The sequence below is a fragment of the Tamandua tetradactyla genome, chromosome 6 (genome assembly GCF_023851605.1).
Source record: "Tamandua tetradactyla isolate mTamTet1 chromosome 6, mTamTet1.pri, whole genome shotgun sequence".
Taxonomy (NCBI): Eukaryota; Metazoa; Chordata; class Mammalia; order Pilosa; family Myrmecophagidae; genus Tamandua; species Tamandua tetradactyla.
In genome coordinates this window covers 24,734,836-24,750,250 of record NC_135332.1, presented here as the reverse complement: position 1 = coordinate 24,750,250, position 15,415 = coordinate 24,734,836, and the positions used below count along the sequence as shown (strand labels likewise).

Below are 15,415 nucleotides of genomic sequence, written 5' to 3'. Positions count from 1 at the left end.
CACGGAAGAGGACAGCATGGAAGGAAATGAAATATAACACGGAAAGAATTGATGGTAGGGGATGCAATTAGAAAGGGAGTGCTGAGAGAATGTACGTTCAAGCATAAGGCAGATCCAGCGGAAAGGCTGTCTTTAAAAGGTGTAGTATGAAAAAACTGTGGTTGGCAAGCAGCTGACTCTTAGAGTAATTGTTTTTAGAAGAAGGAAATGACAGTCGTGTAATAGTTTTCTAAAACTTGCAGGCTTTCAAATATGGGTCCCCTATCTGCCTTGCTGAGAAAGTCAAGACGGCATATAAGACTACAGGGAACAGGAAAGATCTGTAACCAGGTGCTTCTCAAGGAAATCTTATAGTCAACTTATAACTTCACATGTGAGAACGAAAATTTAAATTAAGCGTCCGTTCTTGCCTTTCATCATTTCGTTTAACGCAGGATTGATGATGTTTCTACTAGGGTGACAAAATTATCAGCATCAGGTTTTTATCGGAAATATTTTCCTTATTACATTTCATTCTAAATAGACTTCCACCACCGGCGGAGACTGAATAACCGGTTTTCCGAGTTTTTCCAGATACAGTTCTGGTTTTACTACAAACAACCTGGAATCCCTCCTCTATCCTTATAAAGGGAATCAACATCATTTGAGGATGGCATTTTAAAAAATAATAAATATCACTTTTGCATCTGTAAGGTACCTTTTTAAATTGTTTTTTAATTTAAGGAATAGAAGTCCCTAACTAGTCAGTCAAATGAATCCACAGGAATGAAAATTTCCTTTATGAACTAAGATTTTATAGCGTTACTCCCCCTGTTCATTGGAGAAACTCAGACCCTGGGTACTTACTGTGGAGAATGTATCAAGTACCTTTTCAGAGAACGGTTTTCATACTTAAGTGAACGAGATCTTGTTTAAGGCGCTACTTACTACAAGCGCTAACGCCTCAAATAAGTCACTTTCTACTCTGGAGCTCAAATGTTCTCCCCTGTAAAATAAAAAAAAAAGCGTATGTGTGTGTGCGCGCGCTCTCAAGTTATTTTACAGTGATTTCTCCGCTTCCCTCATGCTGCTTCCTTAAGAATGCAGAGTTGTGAACTGATTCTTTGGCTATAACTTCGGAGGATAAAGGTGTTAGAGTGACGGTTTCTGAAGGGCCCAAGCTCGAAAGGCCCCGACGACCTGTACGGCCAGCCCCTCCCAGACACCCTCCTACACTGCGAGCCACAGTAGCGGAACAAGATGGCGTCAGAACCCAGGGTTTCGCCCGCGCCCCCGCGACTCCGCACTGCGGCAGCCTGGGCGAAGCCGCACGCGATTGGCCGACTGCGATGAGGTCATCGTGGGGGTGGAGGTAGTGGCGGGGGCGCAGGGGCGGGGTTTTGCGGACGCACGCACGTCGAGGCGCTGCTGCTCAGAGCCGCGGAGGTGGGGGCTTGGGCTGTTGTCGCTGCTGTGGCTGCTGTGGCTGCTGTGGCTGCTGTGGCGGCGTCCGGACCCGCTGCGGGAGGTGAGCCAGGACAGCAGGTCCGGCGCGGCAGGGAGTGGCTTCCGAGGGGCGCAGGATATCCTTCCAACAGCCCCCTCGCTTATCAAAGGAATTAATAGGAATCTTAAGTCTCCGGGAGAAAATGGGGGTTCACCGACTCTTTGGGGCACCCCTCCTGTGGGCAGAGGAATTAGAGCTGTACTTCTCTTTGGGGGGCCTGAATCCCTTCGCCCATTTAAGGGGTAGGTGGAAGAACTGAAGATCATTGGGTTAGGCAGAGGAATTTGGAGGACATTTTAAGGGTCACCCAATTGGGGATTTTTCCCATTTTATTCCCCACCCCGGGAGGTAGGTGTGTCTGAGCTCAGAGAATTTCTGGCTCCCCACTGGGTAGGCAGGAAACCAAGCAGGTGAATACCATTTTAGGAGGCGAGGATTGGATGACAGAAGTGAAATTCCTCAAGGCAGGACACGGGGTCGCTGTATTTGGACTCATTTTGCAGAATTGCTGATTCTTCGTATTTTGTTTTGTGGCTCCGGAACCATTTTGGCCTATTTAGTTTTCTGGTTGGCTCCACTGTAATAGCTATGCTCTAGGGAGACATGTAATCATTAAAGAACAGAAGGAGGGAGGCGACTCATTGGAGGCTATCATTATTGGCAGGGCCTGAACTATGCTGATCAGGCATAGTTTTATGGTTTTAGAGGTTGTGAAATCTGTCCTTGGTGAAGGGGCTGTGGGGCTGATAACAGCTGTTTTGTGTGCTCCAGGTATAGACAGTCTTATAGTAAAGCTACATAATCTCTGAGAGATCCTTCTTTATGTGCGTGTGTGGTTGTGCCACCTTCAACATCGAATACACAAAGGTTTTGTCATTCACATTTCTTAAAATATCTCCCAGCCTTCCAGAAGAGTAAATTTTCTTTGGGTGCCAGCCTCACCTTATAAATACTGAATATGGATGCCCTCATGATACTAAAAATAACTGTAAATTTATGCTGAATTTAGATCCTACAGTTTGTGCCTTACCTTAGCTGACTGAGAAAAAAAAAAGCAGTTTCAGGACCACTGATAGCGCCAATTGTCTTTCCTACCGAGTGCACCATGACAACCCTAAAACGAAACCGTTATTGTTTCATGAATGAAAAGAGTTGACAGGTGGAAGAATGTAATTAATTTCGAAGGTGGAAATAAGAAACAGAAAACTGTCATGGTGGAACCTTATATCCTGTGATTTGATTAAAACTGCTTTGTCATTCATGTATTCTTATTATGCTTCGTTTGAAATTGAGCTTTATATTTAATATGCAAGCTGTTTTTTGTTTAAAATAATGGTGTGTGAGTGGATTCCTTAGAGGGGAAAATGGCATTTACTGAGGAGTTTGGCAAGTTAAACCTTTAGTTTAATCTATAGTTTTAAAATATAATCTTAGTTTAATTTATAGTTTAAGGGGAGTGCCTGGACTTTGGTTATTTGAGATGGGCATTCTCAGTAGAGGGTAGAAATGGAGATGTCCTTTCTGAGAGGGTAATCGAGGTCTCTTGTTTGTTTCCTGTGCAAGCAAAAAAAAAAAAAGAAAGGATATTGTGGATACCATTGCCTCATGACAATGTGACCTAGTATTTAAATAGCTGTTTGGGATCTCCAGTTCCTGTCTTTACTCTGAATACATTCTCATGATTGAGTTGTCCCAAAACATCATCATTTGATCCTGATGTTGACTGCAAAGGAAGTGACTTTTCATCTGACACTCTGTAGGACAGGATTCCATATCTGCCTTTGGAGTTTTTTCCTTCGATCTTTCTAAACAGGATGTCAAAACAGTTGTTAAAGACCTGTCAGCATGTTAAATGCTGTGGTTTGCTAAAACCCAACCAACATCACTCCTGTTGATTCTTCTTAAGAACACCCAAGGGCTTGAACTGAGACTCTAAAGGCTTTAGGCACAAAGTTTGTTTTCCTGGAACCTATAATTCCTGGAAGATTCCCAGGTCAGATAAATTCTGAAAACAGAAGGACCAGCCGCTCCAAGATTATCATTTAATTACATTCTCCTATCCTATAGCGTTGATACCCCTTCTCAACATGAAAAAGTCAGAACAGGCATTGCCCAAAGATTCCTCCAGACTGGGAAAAGGATCAAAGGAGAAAGAGGAGGTATAACAGACAAAATAGGATTTAACAAGCAAGTATGGCTGCTGAATCACTCTATTAATATTCCTTCTAGCTTTCAGTATTTTTGAGCATCTAGAAGGAAAAATCTGAGATAGTGGAATGGTAGCCCATGACAAACTCTGGGATCTGTTCTGTAACTACTTGAAGTGTGCTTTGAAAATTACTGCTTTTTTCTTTCTTTGCTTTGTATATATTTTGTATTTTACAATTAAAAACGTTTTTTTAAAACAAAAAGAAGATGCACTTTGAGGGCAAAAAATAAAATAAAATAAATAGAAAAAAAAAAAAAAAGGCCTGTCAGCATGGAGTGGAAGGAATCAAAATAAAAAACGAAAGAGCCTTAGTGGGACGTGGTTTGCTCTAGACTTCTTAGTAATTTCGAAATAAAGTCATGTAATTTTCCCATTTTATCCCAGGTTGAAGAGAAATCCAGGTACTCAGTTAACTGGTACTTTCTACCATCATGGGGGAACTTTTCCGGAGTGAGGAGATGACGCTGGCTCAGCTTTTTCTACAATCAGAAGCTGCTTATTGTTGCGTCAGTGAATTAGGAGAACTGGGAAAGGTTCAGTTTCGTGATGTAAGTAGTTCTGGGGCTGCTTCTTGATTACTGCTGAACTCTACTTTTTTTGTCATGTCCGCTTGCCCTATGATGAATGTTTTGTTTTTTATTTGCAAAAATTACAGCACCATCTTACTACTGGTAGAATTGTTTTTATAGGCGAGAATGTTTTGTGCCAATCCTTTCACACTTTTGCTGGAGCTCCCTTTGCAGGTAATCCTAAGTATTTCAAGGCAGTTGTTTGGGGTGTAGGCAAAGGACACCAGACTAACCTGATCAAGGCTTTCACCTTACTTTTGGCCCCTTAACACTTCCCATAGCAGGATATTCAATAAAAATAAATGATCTTAACTTCCATATTATAGGACATATTTATAATAGGACTTACTTATACATAGTATATAAGTAAACGTTAAGTAAGCATATACTGAATATCCATTATTTTGGAGTTTTATACTGGGTACTTGGAGAAGATATCAAAATAAAATGTACATTATAATAATAATTCTCTCATTAATTGTAATAAAGGTGCACAAATGTAAAATGTTAGAAATGGGGGTGGTGTATGGGTGTTCTGTATTTTCTGCATGATCCTTCTGCAAACCTACTCTAATAAGAAAAAGAAAGAAATATACAATGTAAGGGTCAAAAAGTGTTTCTTATGGGACTTACAAATGATCAGGAAGGGAACATTCACACTGCTGAAAAGAAAGAGGAATTAACAATCAGTGGTGCCTGACTCAGTCACATCCTTTTATGCATTGATCCTGTTATGCATTTCAAATCCTCCTCTACCTCTCTTTTATATACTCATCAGTGTGAGTAATTGATTACAGTCTCTTTCTTCTACTTTAAGCATCATGAAGACAGGAACATTCTCTATTTTGCTCATTATTGTATTCTTAGTGCCTGGTACATATAAGGGAATCAGTACTTGTTGGAATGAATGAATTTCAAATCCTCCTCTACCTCTCTTTTATATACTCATCAGTGTGAGTAATTGATTACAGTCTCTTTCTTCCACTTTAAGCATCATGAAGACAGGAACATTCTCTATTTTGCTCATTATTGTATTCTTAGTGCCTGGTACATATAAGGGAATCAGTACTTGTTGGAATGAATGAAAGAAAAGTCGTCAGAAAGGGGTGGAATTAATTGGTACAGGCTTCCAGGATTTGGTAAACTTTCAGGAAGTTCTCAGTCTGAGCTGAAATTGCACAACTATTATCCAGTGACCTGGTCTTATTCTTCATCCTCTGACTGTTGCACCATCCTTCTTCAAATGTTCTCCTCCCTGACCCTGATTCATTTCCTTACCCTTCTGAGGACTCATTATCTTCCACTAGCCTCTCTTTTGCCTTCCTGCCCTAGGTGTTGGTCTGTCCCAAGTTTTCTCTCCTCTGCTCTCTTTGGGTAAGCTCTGCTACACCCACATCTTCCTTTTTCACCTTGTTGGTGATCTCATCTACTCTCAAATTTTCTGTTTATTCGTTGACTCCCAAACCTGTATCTCAGACCCTAACCTCCCAAATTCCATCCTTGTATTTACAAGTCTCTGAGATTATTATCATCTAGTAATTCTCTCTGCCTCTTAAACTCAATATGGTGGAGTCCCAATGCCTCACCTTTTCACAAACTATTTCTTTATCCTTATCCTGAATTTCCTTGATGTAATAATGCACCAATATTCTTCCATTTTTCTAGGCTTGAAACCTAAGTCAAAATTGCATCATCCTTTATTTGCAATCCTTTATCTGGTCCTGTGGTGTCTCCCTTCTCAATACCTATTTTATCTACCCAGCCTTCTTTCCTTTTGCTTACAGTGTATGTTAGTCATACAAAAAAGGTATAGGGAATAATATAATGTACACTTAGCTTCTGCTATACTCAAGAAGTAAACACTCTGGGTATAATTGAAGCCTTCTGGGTATCCTTCCGTTATGCCATTATTCTCCTTTCCTCCTCCAGGGTAATCTCTACAATAATTTTTGCTTTTGTCACTCCCATATTGTTGTTTTTTAACATTCATTGCATATATATTGATCACTCAGTAATATATAGTATAGTTCTGTATTTTTAATAACTATATGCATTGTATCATAGTGTGTATATCCTTCAGCATGTGCTTTTTAAATTCAACATTGTTTCTGAGATTTGACCATTTGAGTCCTTTTAATTACTGTGTACTTATTGTAAGAATATATGTTGTTTCATCAGTTTGTCCTGCTGATGAATATTTAGGGCAATTCTAGTTCTTTGCTATTACGGTGTTACAATGAGGATTTTTGAACCTATCTTGAGGTACACATATGAGCGTTTCTCTAGGGCAAGGTACACATATATGAGCATTTCTCTAGGGCAGTGATTCTCAAACTTTTTTATCTTAGGACCTCTTTACATTTTTAAAAGTTATTGAGGGTGGTGCGACGATGGCTCAGTGGCAGAATTCTCGCCTGCCATGCCACAGACCTGGGTTTGATTCCCTGTGCCTACCCATGCAAACAAAAAAAAAATTGAGGATCCCAAAGTGCTTTTGTTTTATGTGAGTTATAGCTATCGCTAGTAGCTGTATTGGAAATTAAAACTGAGAAATGTTTAAAATATATATTTATGAAATCTTTAAAAATGACAACAAGCCTACTACGTATTATCATAACATATTTTTATGAAAAAATAACTATATTTTCCAAAACAAAAAAATTAGCAAGAAGAGTAGCATTGTTTTTACATTTTTGCAAATCTCTTTAATGTCTGAGGTAATAGAAGACAGCTGAATTCTTATATTTGCTTCTGTCTCCAGTGTGTTGTTATATATGTCCTAACTTTGGGAAAGACCACTGAACGCTAGTGAGAAAATGAGAGTGAAAAATGCAAATGATGTCTTAATGTTGTTATAAAAATAGTTTTGATCTTATGGACTTGCTCCTGCTCCTGATAACAAGGAGGGGGTGTTGCTGAGTAGTGTTGTCAGAGTGTACTTCACAGACAGCGTAACTGTTCTGCTCCCTTCAGGGTTGTTCCACAATTATGTCAACACTTCTATGCTCAGACTTAAAGAACTTTGCCAGTCTAATAGGTGTGAAGCTGTGTCTTCTTGTTTTAATTTTCATTTTCTTGATTGTTAGTGCAGTTGGCATCTTTGTGTCTGTTTGTTGAACATATGGGTTTCCTCTTCCATGAAATGTCATATCATCTGCCTATTTTTCTATTGGGTTGCTTAGTTTTTTCCTACTGACTTGAAGGGTTTGTAAAAGTTCACATTCTGGAAGCTAATATTTTTCAAAGCCTTTACTGATAACTTCTTTCAGGCTGTGGTTGTCTTTTTCTTTTTTTAATACCTAACTTCTTACTTAGTGTTTACAATGATAATTATTATAAAAATGTGCATCTAGGTAAATTAGGGATTTTTTTGGTAATTTTTTTTTGTTAGAGAAGTTGTGGGTTTATAGAGCAATCATGCCCAAAATGTAAGATTCCCATATACCATCCTATTATTAACACCTTTCATTGGTATGCTACATCTGTTACAATTGATAAAGCACATTTTTATAATTGTGCTATTAACTGTAGTCCATGGTTTAATTTAGGGTTCACTGTTTCTGTTATGAAGTTCCTTGGATTAAAAAAAAAATTCTAGCACTATATATACAACTTTAAATTTCCGCTTTTAACCACATTCAAATATATAATTCAGTGCTGTTAATTATGTCTGCAATATTGTGTTAACATCACCACCATCAATTACCAAAACTTCCATCATCCCAAATAGAAACTGTACATTTTAAGCCTCAACTCCCTATTTCCTACCCCCACCCCATCCTTTGGTAACCTTTATTCTGGATTCTGACTCTGAGTTTGCTTATTCTAATTATTTCATATCAGTGAGATTATAATATTTGTCTTTTTGTTTATGATATATTTTGCCATATATAACTTTTTTGTTGTTGTTGTTTATCAGCATTTTCTTTTTCCTTCAGTTTTTTTTTTTTTTTTTTTTTTTTTTTTTGGCATGGTCAGGCACTGGGAATTGAACCCAGGTCTCCAGCATGGCAGGTGAGAACTCTGCCTGCCACCGTGGCCCACCCTCCTTCAGTTTTTACTTTGAAAATTTTCAATCTTGAATGCCTTAAAGTAGATTCATCAGTTGTTAACATTTTGCCACTTTTGATGTAACCTTTTTAACTGAATTATTAGTAAATAGAAATATTTACCCCTATTGTTTCACACTTCATCTGTCACCTAATAACAGACATTTTCCTTCAAAACCACAATACTGTGATCACATGAAATAAATGTAACATACCATACAATTATCTAATATATAATTATATTCTGATTTTCCTAGTTGTCCCAGTAGAGCCATATTAGCTAGGGTTTTTGTTCTTTTTTGTCAGGTTGAGGAATGAGAAAGCCAGAGTGGAATTTTCACTGATGGGTGATGAGGAGTAGCTGAGGAAAAATCCAGTCTACTTCTCATATTCTTGTGTGTTTGGTCTTTCACATCATTGATACTGTTGAGGAGCCCAGACTAGTTTTGCACAAGGTTCCTCAATTTGGATTTGTCTGTTTCCTCATGATTCAGTTTAGGTTAAGCAACTTTTGGTAAGAAGACTAGTCCACACCTGATATTGTGCCCTTCTTGATATATCACATCAGAAGCCATTTGATGTTGTTTGTCCTGTTATTGGTGATAAGTTTGATTGCTTAATTAAGGTGCTGTTTGCTAGATTTCTCCACTGTGGAGGTATCTTTACCCTTTGTGATAAATAGGTAATGTGGGGTGATACAGTGAGACTGTGCATATCCTTTTCCCTAATAGCTTTTCACCCAGTAGTCTGCATCCCTGGACAGAGCCTTGCTGTATCAATTATTACAGTAGTGCTGGTAAAATTTATGACTCTCTAATTCTGTTATTCCTTCTATATATATTAGTTAGAATTCTTCTTTAGTAAAGAGCTTTTCCCACTTTTTTTTTTGTACAATGCTGACTATTGATTTACATTGGAATTTTTTTTCTCTCTATTATTGTTTTATTTCTTATTCTCTTGTCTTTTTATTCCTTTTTCTAAATCGATGCAAATGTACTAAGAAATGATGAATATGCAACTATGTGATGATATTAAGAATTACTGATTGTATATGTAGAATGGAATGATTCCCACTTCTACCTTTCTATTTTTTCTGAGAATCACTGAGAACTTAATGGATTTTTTTTTGCTTACTAAGTGTGTTATAATTATTTTTGATGTTTATTTTGTTCCAAATCTGGCCAGATTGGAACAGGGGTAAATGATTTAAATTTTAATGTAATTAAATATATCCATCTTTTCCTTTATGAGCTTGGGCTTTTTGTGGCTTATTTAAGAAATCCTTCACTTTCCCTAGTTTACAGATATATTTTTCTACATTTTTTTAAAAGTTTAAAAAATTATTCCACACATTTCAATCTACCCAGGATTTATTTTTTTGCTAAATGAAGTAGAGGTTTAATTTATTTTTTTTCCTGTACAAATAACCAATTTTCCCAGAAGATTTTTTTGAATAATGTGTTCTTCATAATTTGTAACCCCATTTCTGTAAAATATCAAATCGTATGTATGTGGGTCGGTGCTAGTTGTTTTTTCAGTTTCTTTGGCCTGTTTGTTTATACCTTTTGTTATATAACAATAACTTAATTGCTATACTTAATAATAAGATTTGGTGTCTTATATAGTGTGTATTCTCCCATCTTGTTTATCAGAATTGTCTTAGCTATTCTGTCCCCTTTGCTTTATTGATTTTATAATTTCGAATCAGCTGGTTAAGTTCCATGAAATTCCCTGTTGAGAGTTTTATTTCCTCCACAAGATTCTGGCACGTCTTTAGACTTATTCTGACTCACTTTATGTTTTTAGTTGTAATTGGTATCATTTTGAAATGTCACTTTTCTGTTTGTGGTTGGTGTAAAGGAATACAGTTGATTTTTGTATATTGTTCTTACTAGCAACCTTGACGGATTATCTTTTTTAACATTCTAATAGTTTGTCCTTAGAGGTCTTTAAATTTCTGTTTAATCTGTTCATTGTCTGCAGTTTTGTTTCTTCCTTTTAAGTCCTTAGCCTTTTCTTTCTTTATTTTTTTTTATTTTACCATGTATGTTACAATCTTCAATACCATGTTGAAGAAGATAATTAGCATACTAATATCAGTTACGCTCGTGTTTGGCTGTATGTAATAGAAAACCCAAATCGTAGGGGTTTACTTTTCTCTTGTAGCATGCAGCCCAGCTTCACACAGTCATCAGGGACCTAAGCTCTACTGAGCTGTCCTTGAGTATTTGGAACTTTTAACTTACGGAGAACCACCACAGCTGCAGGCATTGCATCCATATTCTAGGCAGGAAGAAGGAAATGACATGGAGAAGGAGGAAGTACCAATATCAGAAAAGAAAAACGTTCCAGGTATCCCCAGCAGACTTCTGCAAATGTGTCATTCACCAGAATTATGGCATACTCTAGCTGCAAGGGAGTCTTGAAAATGTATTTTTTCAGCTGAGCAATTAGCTGCCCTGAACAAAATTGTGATTTTTGTTAATAAGGAAGTAGGGCAGGATAAATGTTGGATTGACAGTCAACTATGCCTGTCACGTGGCATTCTTTGTTCCTGCCTTCCAAGCAAATATTTTTAATATTTTACAATTTAAATAAAAGTTTACTCTCAGTTTTTGGAAAATTCTAGTTTAGATTATGCAGTCTCCTTTCAATTTCTGATTTTCTAAAGTTATTTTTACCAAGGACTTTTTTTTTTTAAGCCAATGGACTTTTTTCGAATGTCTTCATCTATAGAGGTTATCATTTTTTTCCTTTGATCTGTTAATTTGGTGAATTTCGTGTCCAGATTTTTTTCTTACTGTTCTCTTCTTAGAGCTTTTTTGTGGTATATTCACATACCGTACAGTTCCCCTGTTTAAAATGAACAATCCAATGATTTTTAGTTTATTCACAAAAAATACAGTTATCAATACAATAAATTTTGGAATATTTTCATGATCTCAACAAGATACTTTGTACCCATTAGCGGTTACTCCCTTACCATTTCTTCCCAGACCCTGACAAGCACTAATCCACTTTCTGTCTTTATAGATTTGCCTATTTTGATATTTCATATAAATAGAATCATATTATATGTGGCCTTTGTAACTGGCCAATTTCAATTAGCCTGTTGTTTTCAAGGTTCACTATGTTGTAGTATATATTAGAAATTCCTTCATCCCTTTTTATGGATGAATAATATTCCATTATATGGATAGACCACCTTTTATTTATCCATTCATGGGTTGATGGATGTTTGAGTTGTTTCCATTTTGCGCTGTTTTGAATAATGCTGCTATGAACATTCGTGTATAAGTTTTTGTGTGAACATATGTTTTGGGTTCTCTCAGGTTTGTTCTTAGGAGTGGAATATATGTATATGATTAAGCTCATTAATTGTGTTGCTCATGTTTTCTGTATCTTTATTAATATTTGGTTGACTTGATCTGTTAATCAGAAAGGTATATTAAAATCTCCCAGTTGCACAGGTGGTTCATTGGTAGAATGCTCACCTGCCATGCAGGAGACTGGTTTGATTCCAGGCCCATGCACCACTACCCTCCCCGCCCCCCCAAATCTCCTTCTACGTAAGCAGATATGTATGTCAGTTTCTCTCTATAGTTCTGTTAATTTAATAAAATTATATTTTTTCATGATAACATTTATGACATAAAATTTACTATTTTAACTATTAACGATGTCTAGTTTATTGGCATTGGTTAAACTTACAATATTGTGCTACCATCACCACCATCTAGAACCAAAACTTTTTCATCACTCCAAACAAAAACTCTGCACCCACTAAGCATTCACTCTCTATTTCCCCTCTCTTCACCCCTGGTAGCCAATAATCTACTTTCTGTCCCTATGAATTTGCTTATTCTAGGTATTTCATATAAGCAAAATCATACTATATTTGTCCTTCATTTTGTGTCTAGCTTATTTCATGTAACATGATGTCTTCAGGGTTCATGCGTGTTGTGGCACATCTTAGAACTTATGTGTCATGTCATCTGCCAATAGGGGTAGGTTTACTTCTTCCTTTCTAATTTGGATGCGTTTGATTCCTTTTTCTTGCCTAATTACTCTGGCTGGAAATTCCAGTACAATGTTGAATAGCAATGGTAAAAGTGGGCATCTTTGTCTTGTGACCAATCTAGAGGAGAAACATTTAGTCTTTCACCATTAAGTATGATGTTAGCTTGGGTTTTTTATATATGCCCTTTATCATGTTCCCTTTACTCCTATTTTTCTGAGTGTTTTATCAAGAAAGGCTGCTGGATTTTTTCAAACGCCTTTTCTATTTCATTTGAAATGATCATATGGTTTTTCCCTTGTATTCCTGGCATAAATCCCACTTGGTTATGGTATATAATCCTTTTACTGTTCTGTTGGATTCAGTTTGCTAGTATTTTGTTGCAGTTTTTTGTATCTGTATTCATAAAGGATAGTATGTCTGTAATTTTATTTTCTTGTGGTATCTTTTTGTCTTTGATATTATCTTACAGTTCATTCTTTGCACTCAGTACTGTGCTTCAAAACAATAAATCTTTAAAAAGTGTTAAAAAAAATCAGATCACATGATTTCCTACTGTCGTTGGTACCAAGTTTTCTGCTACTTCCTGTTTCTCACATGCCCTCTCTTTTCTACCATATTGCAGGTATTCATTGGTGATATTACAGGTTCAGTTCCAGACTACTGCAAAAAAGCAAATATCACAATAAAGCAAGTCACATGAATTTTTAGGTTTCTTTGTGCATATAGAAGTTGTATTTACAATATACTGTAGTCTATTAGATGTTCAATAGCATTATGTCCTTAAAAAAACAATGTTTATACATCTTAATTGATTTTTATTTTATTTATTTGTTTATTCTTTTGCTTGGGCTGGGACTAGGAATCAAACCCAGGTCTCCGGCATGGCAAGCAAGAACTCTGCCTGCTGAGCCACTTAATCAATTTTTTATTGATAAAAAATGTTAAACATATCTGAGCCTTCAGCAAGTCATAATCTTTTTTTCTGGTGAGAGCTCTTGCCTCTATGTTGATGGCTGCTGACCAAGTTGCTGGTTGCTGTGGCAATTTCTTAAAATAAGACAGCAGTGAAGTTTGCTGTATTGATTGCTTCCTTTTATAACTGAGAAATTAGGATTTAAGGGATGATTTTGATTACTGAATCATTATATAGATATTCCTTTTTGCTTACTGGTATATTGGAGTAGATAAAGGGAAACACCTGAAATCTCTAAGTTATAATCCAGCTGCCTTAAGTTCTGATAATGATTGTAGAGTGATTTTACAATCTCTCTGCCCTCGTGATTGTAAAAACCTTGTGACTAACCTTCATTTGTACCCATTTATCCAGTTTTTCAACTTTAGAATCTTGTAATCACTAAAGACAACCCCTAATGTTTATTAATGAATGGTCTTGGGTCAGCCCAGAACCAGCCTACCCCAAGTCCAAAGTTATCTTGATAACTGAGACTGGATCTAACCAAAATGGGCCCACCTGAATGTGCAGTAGCTTAGACTTTAACCTACGAGTCACCTATACGTCATTATAATACTATAAGTCACACCCATCATCATATTAGAAGGCTGCCATTTTCTTACATACATTCTGTGACTAGACGTGTGGTAGTTATTCACTTGTCAGCTTGGCCAGGAGAACATACCTAGTTCTTTTGCTGTGAACATGAGCTAATGGTACATAAAGCTCATCTGTTGCTCATTACATCTGCAGTCGGCTAAGAGGCATGCCTGCTGTAATGAATGATGTTTGATTTAATTGGCTTGTGCTGAAGTGAGAGAGCTCAATGTAGCACAGCCCAAGCAGCTCAGCATACCTCATCTCAGCACTCGCAGCTCAGCCCAGGCCTTTGGAGATGCAGAAAGAAATCATCCCGACGAATGTTGTTGGAACCCAGAGGCCTGGAGAGAAGACTAGCAGAGCACCCTGTGCCTTCCCATGTAAGAAAGAACCTCAGATGAAAGTTAGCTGCCTTTCCTCTGAAAAACTAATGAAATAAATCCCCTTTTATTAAAAGCCAATCGGTCTCTGGTGTGTTGCATTCTGGCAGCTAGCAAACTAGAACAGCATGTAATCAATCTGTGCATGCCCAATAATTAGATCACCTCTAGTTGTATCATCTGGGTGTTCATTATCCTAAAACCTGCCCATCTTTTGTAATACTTTTATAATACTTATAAAACTGTCAGAATTACTGTAGTTCACAGAGGCAGATTTTGGACTGATAGACCATCTGATCTACTCCATGGCTAGTAATAAACTTTTTTTCTCTTTGAAACTCTGGTGTCTCAGGAATTGGTCACCTGAGTGCATTGAACAAAAAATTCTACCACCTTTGTCTGCTAACACTTTCACAAAAGATTTCTCTGTAGTACGTGATACTGTTTGATAGTATTTTACTCACAGTAGAACATCTTTCAAAATTGAAGTCAATCCTCTCAAACCCTGTTGCTGTTTTATAACTAAGTTCATGTAACATTCTGAATTCTTTGTTGTCATTTCATTTCAACAATGTTCACAACATCTTGACCAAAGGTAGACTCCATCTCAAGAAACAACTTTCTGTGCTCATCCATAAGAAGCAACTCTTCATCTGTTCAAGTTTTATCATGAGATTACAATAATTCAGTCACATCTTCAGGTTCTACTTCTAATTCCAGTTCTCTTGCTATTTCCACCACATCTGCAATTATTTCCTCTACTGAAGTGAACCCCTCAAATTTATCCATGAGGTTTGGAATCAATTTCTTTCAAACTCCTGTTAATGTGGATATTTTGACTTTCTTCCATGAACCACAAGTGTTCTTTCCAGAAAGTTTTCAATTTACTTAGCCCAGTTCCATCGGAGCTATCTATGACAGCTATAACCTTACAAAATGTATTTCTTAAATAATAAGACTCTGATCCATGGGCTGTAGAATGGATATTGTGTCAGCAGGCATGAAAACAACATTAATCTTGTTGTCCATTTCCATCAGAGCTCGTGGGTGACCAGGTACAATGTCAATAAGCCATAATATTTTGAAGGGAATCTTTTTTTTATGAACAGGTCTCAATAGTAGAGTTAAAATATTCAGTTCACCATGTTG

General features: G+C 36.9%; 1 protein-coding gene across 5 annotated transcripts in view; it reads left to right on the top strand.

The window, feature by feature from the left end:
- Positions 1–1,392: 1,392 nt before the first annotated feature.
- Positions 1,393–15,415, top strand: part of ATP6V0A1 (ATPase H+ transporting V0 subunit a1) — a 72,745-nt gene continuing 58,722 nt past the window's right edge. For 4 of the 5 annotated variants that reach the window (XR_013177517.1, XM_077164342.1, XM_077164345.1 and 1 more), the window contains exons 1-2: positions 1,393–1,507; positions 4,080–4,243. Coding sequence is in view for 3 of the 5 variants with exons in the window: in XM_077164342.1 (XP_077020457.1) it covers positions 4,127–4,243 (117 nt within the window). In the remaining 2 variants the exon portion in view is untranslated. Of the gene's footprint in view, positions 1,508–4,079; positions 4,244–15,415 lie in introns of those variants that run through there. The other variant, XM_077164344.1, reaches the window with a different exon arrangement.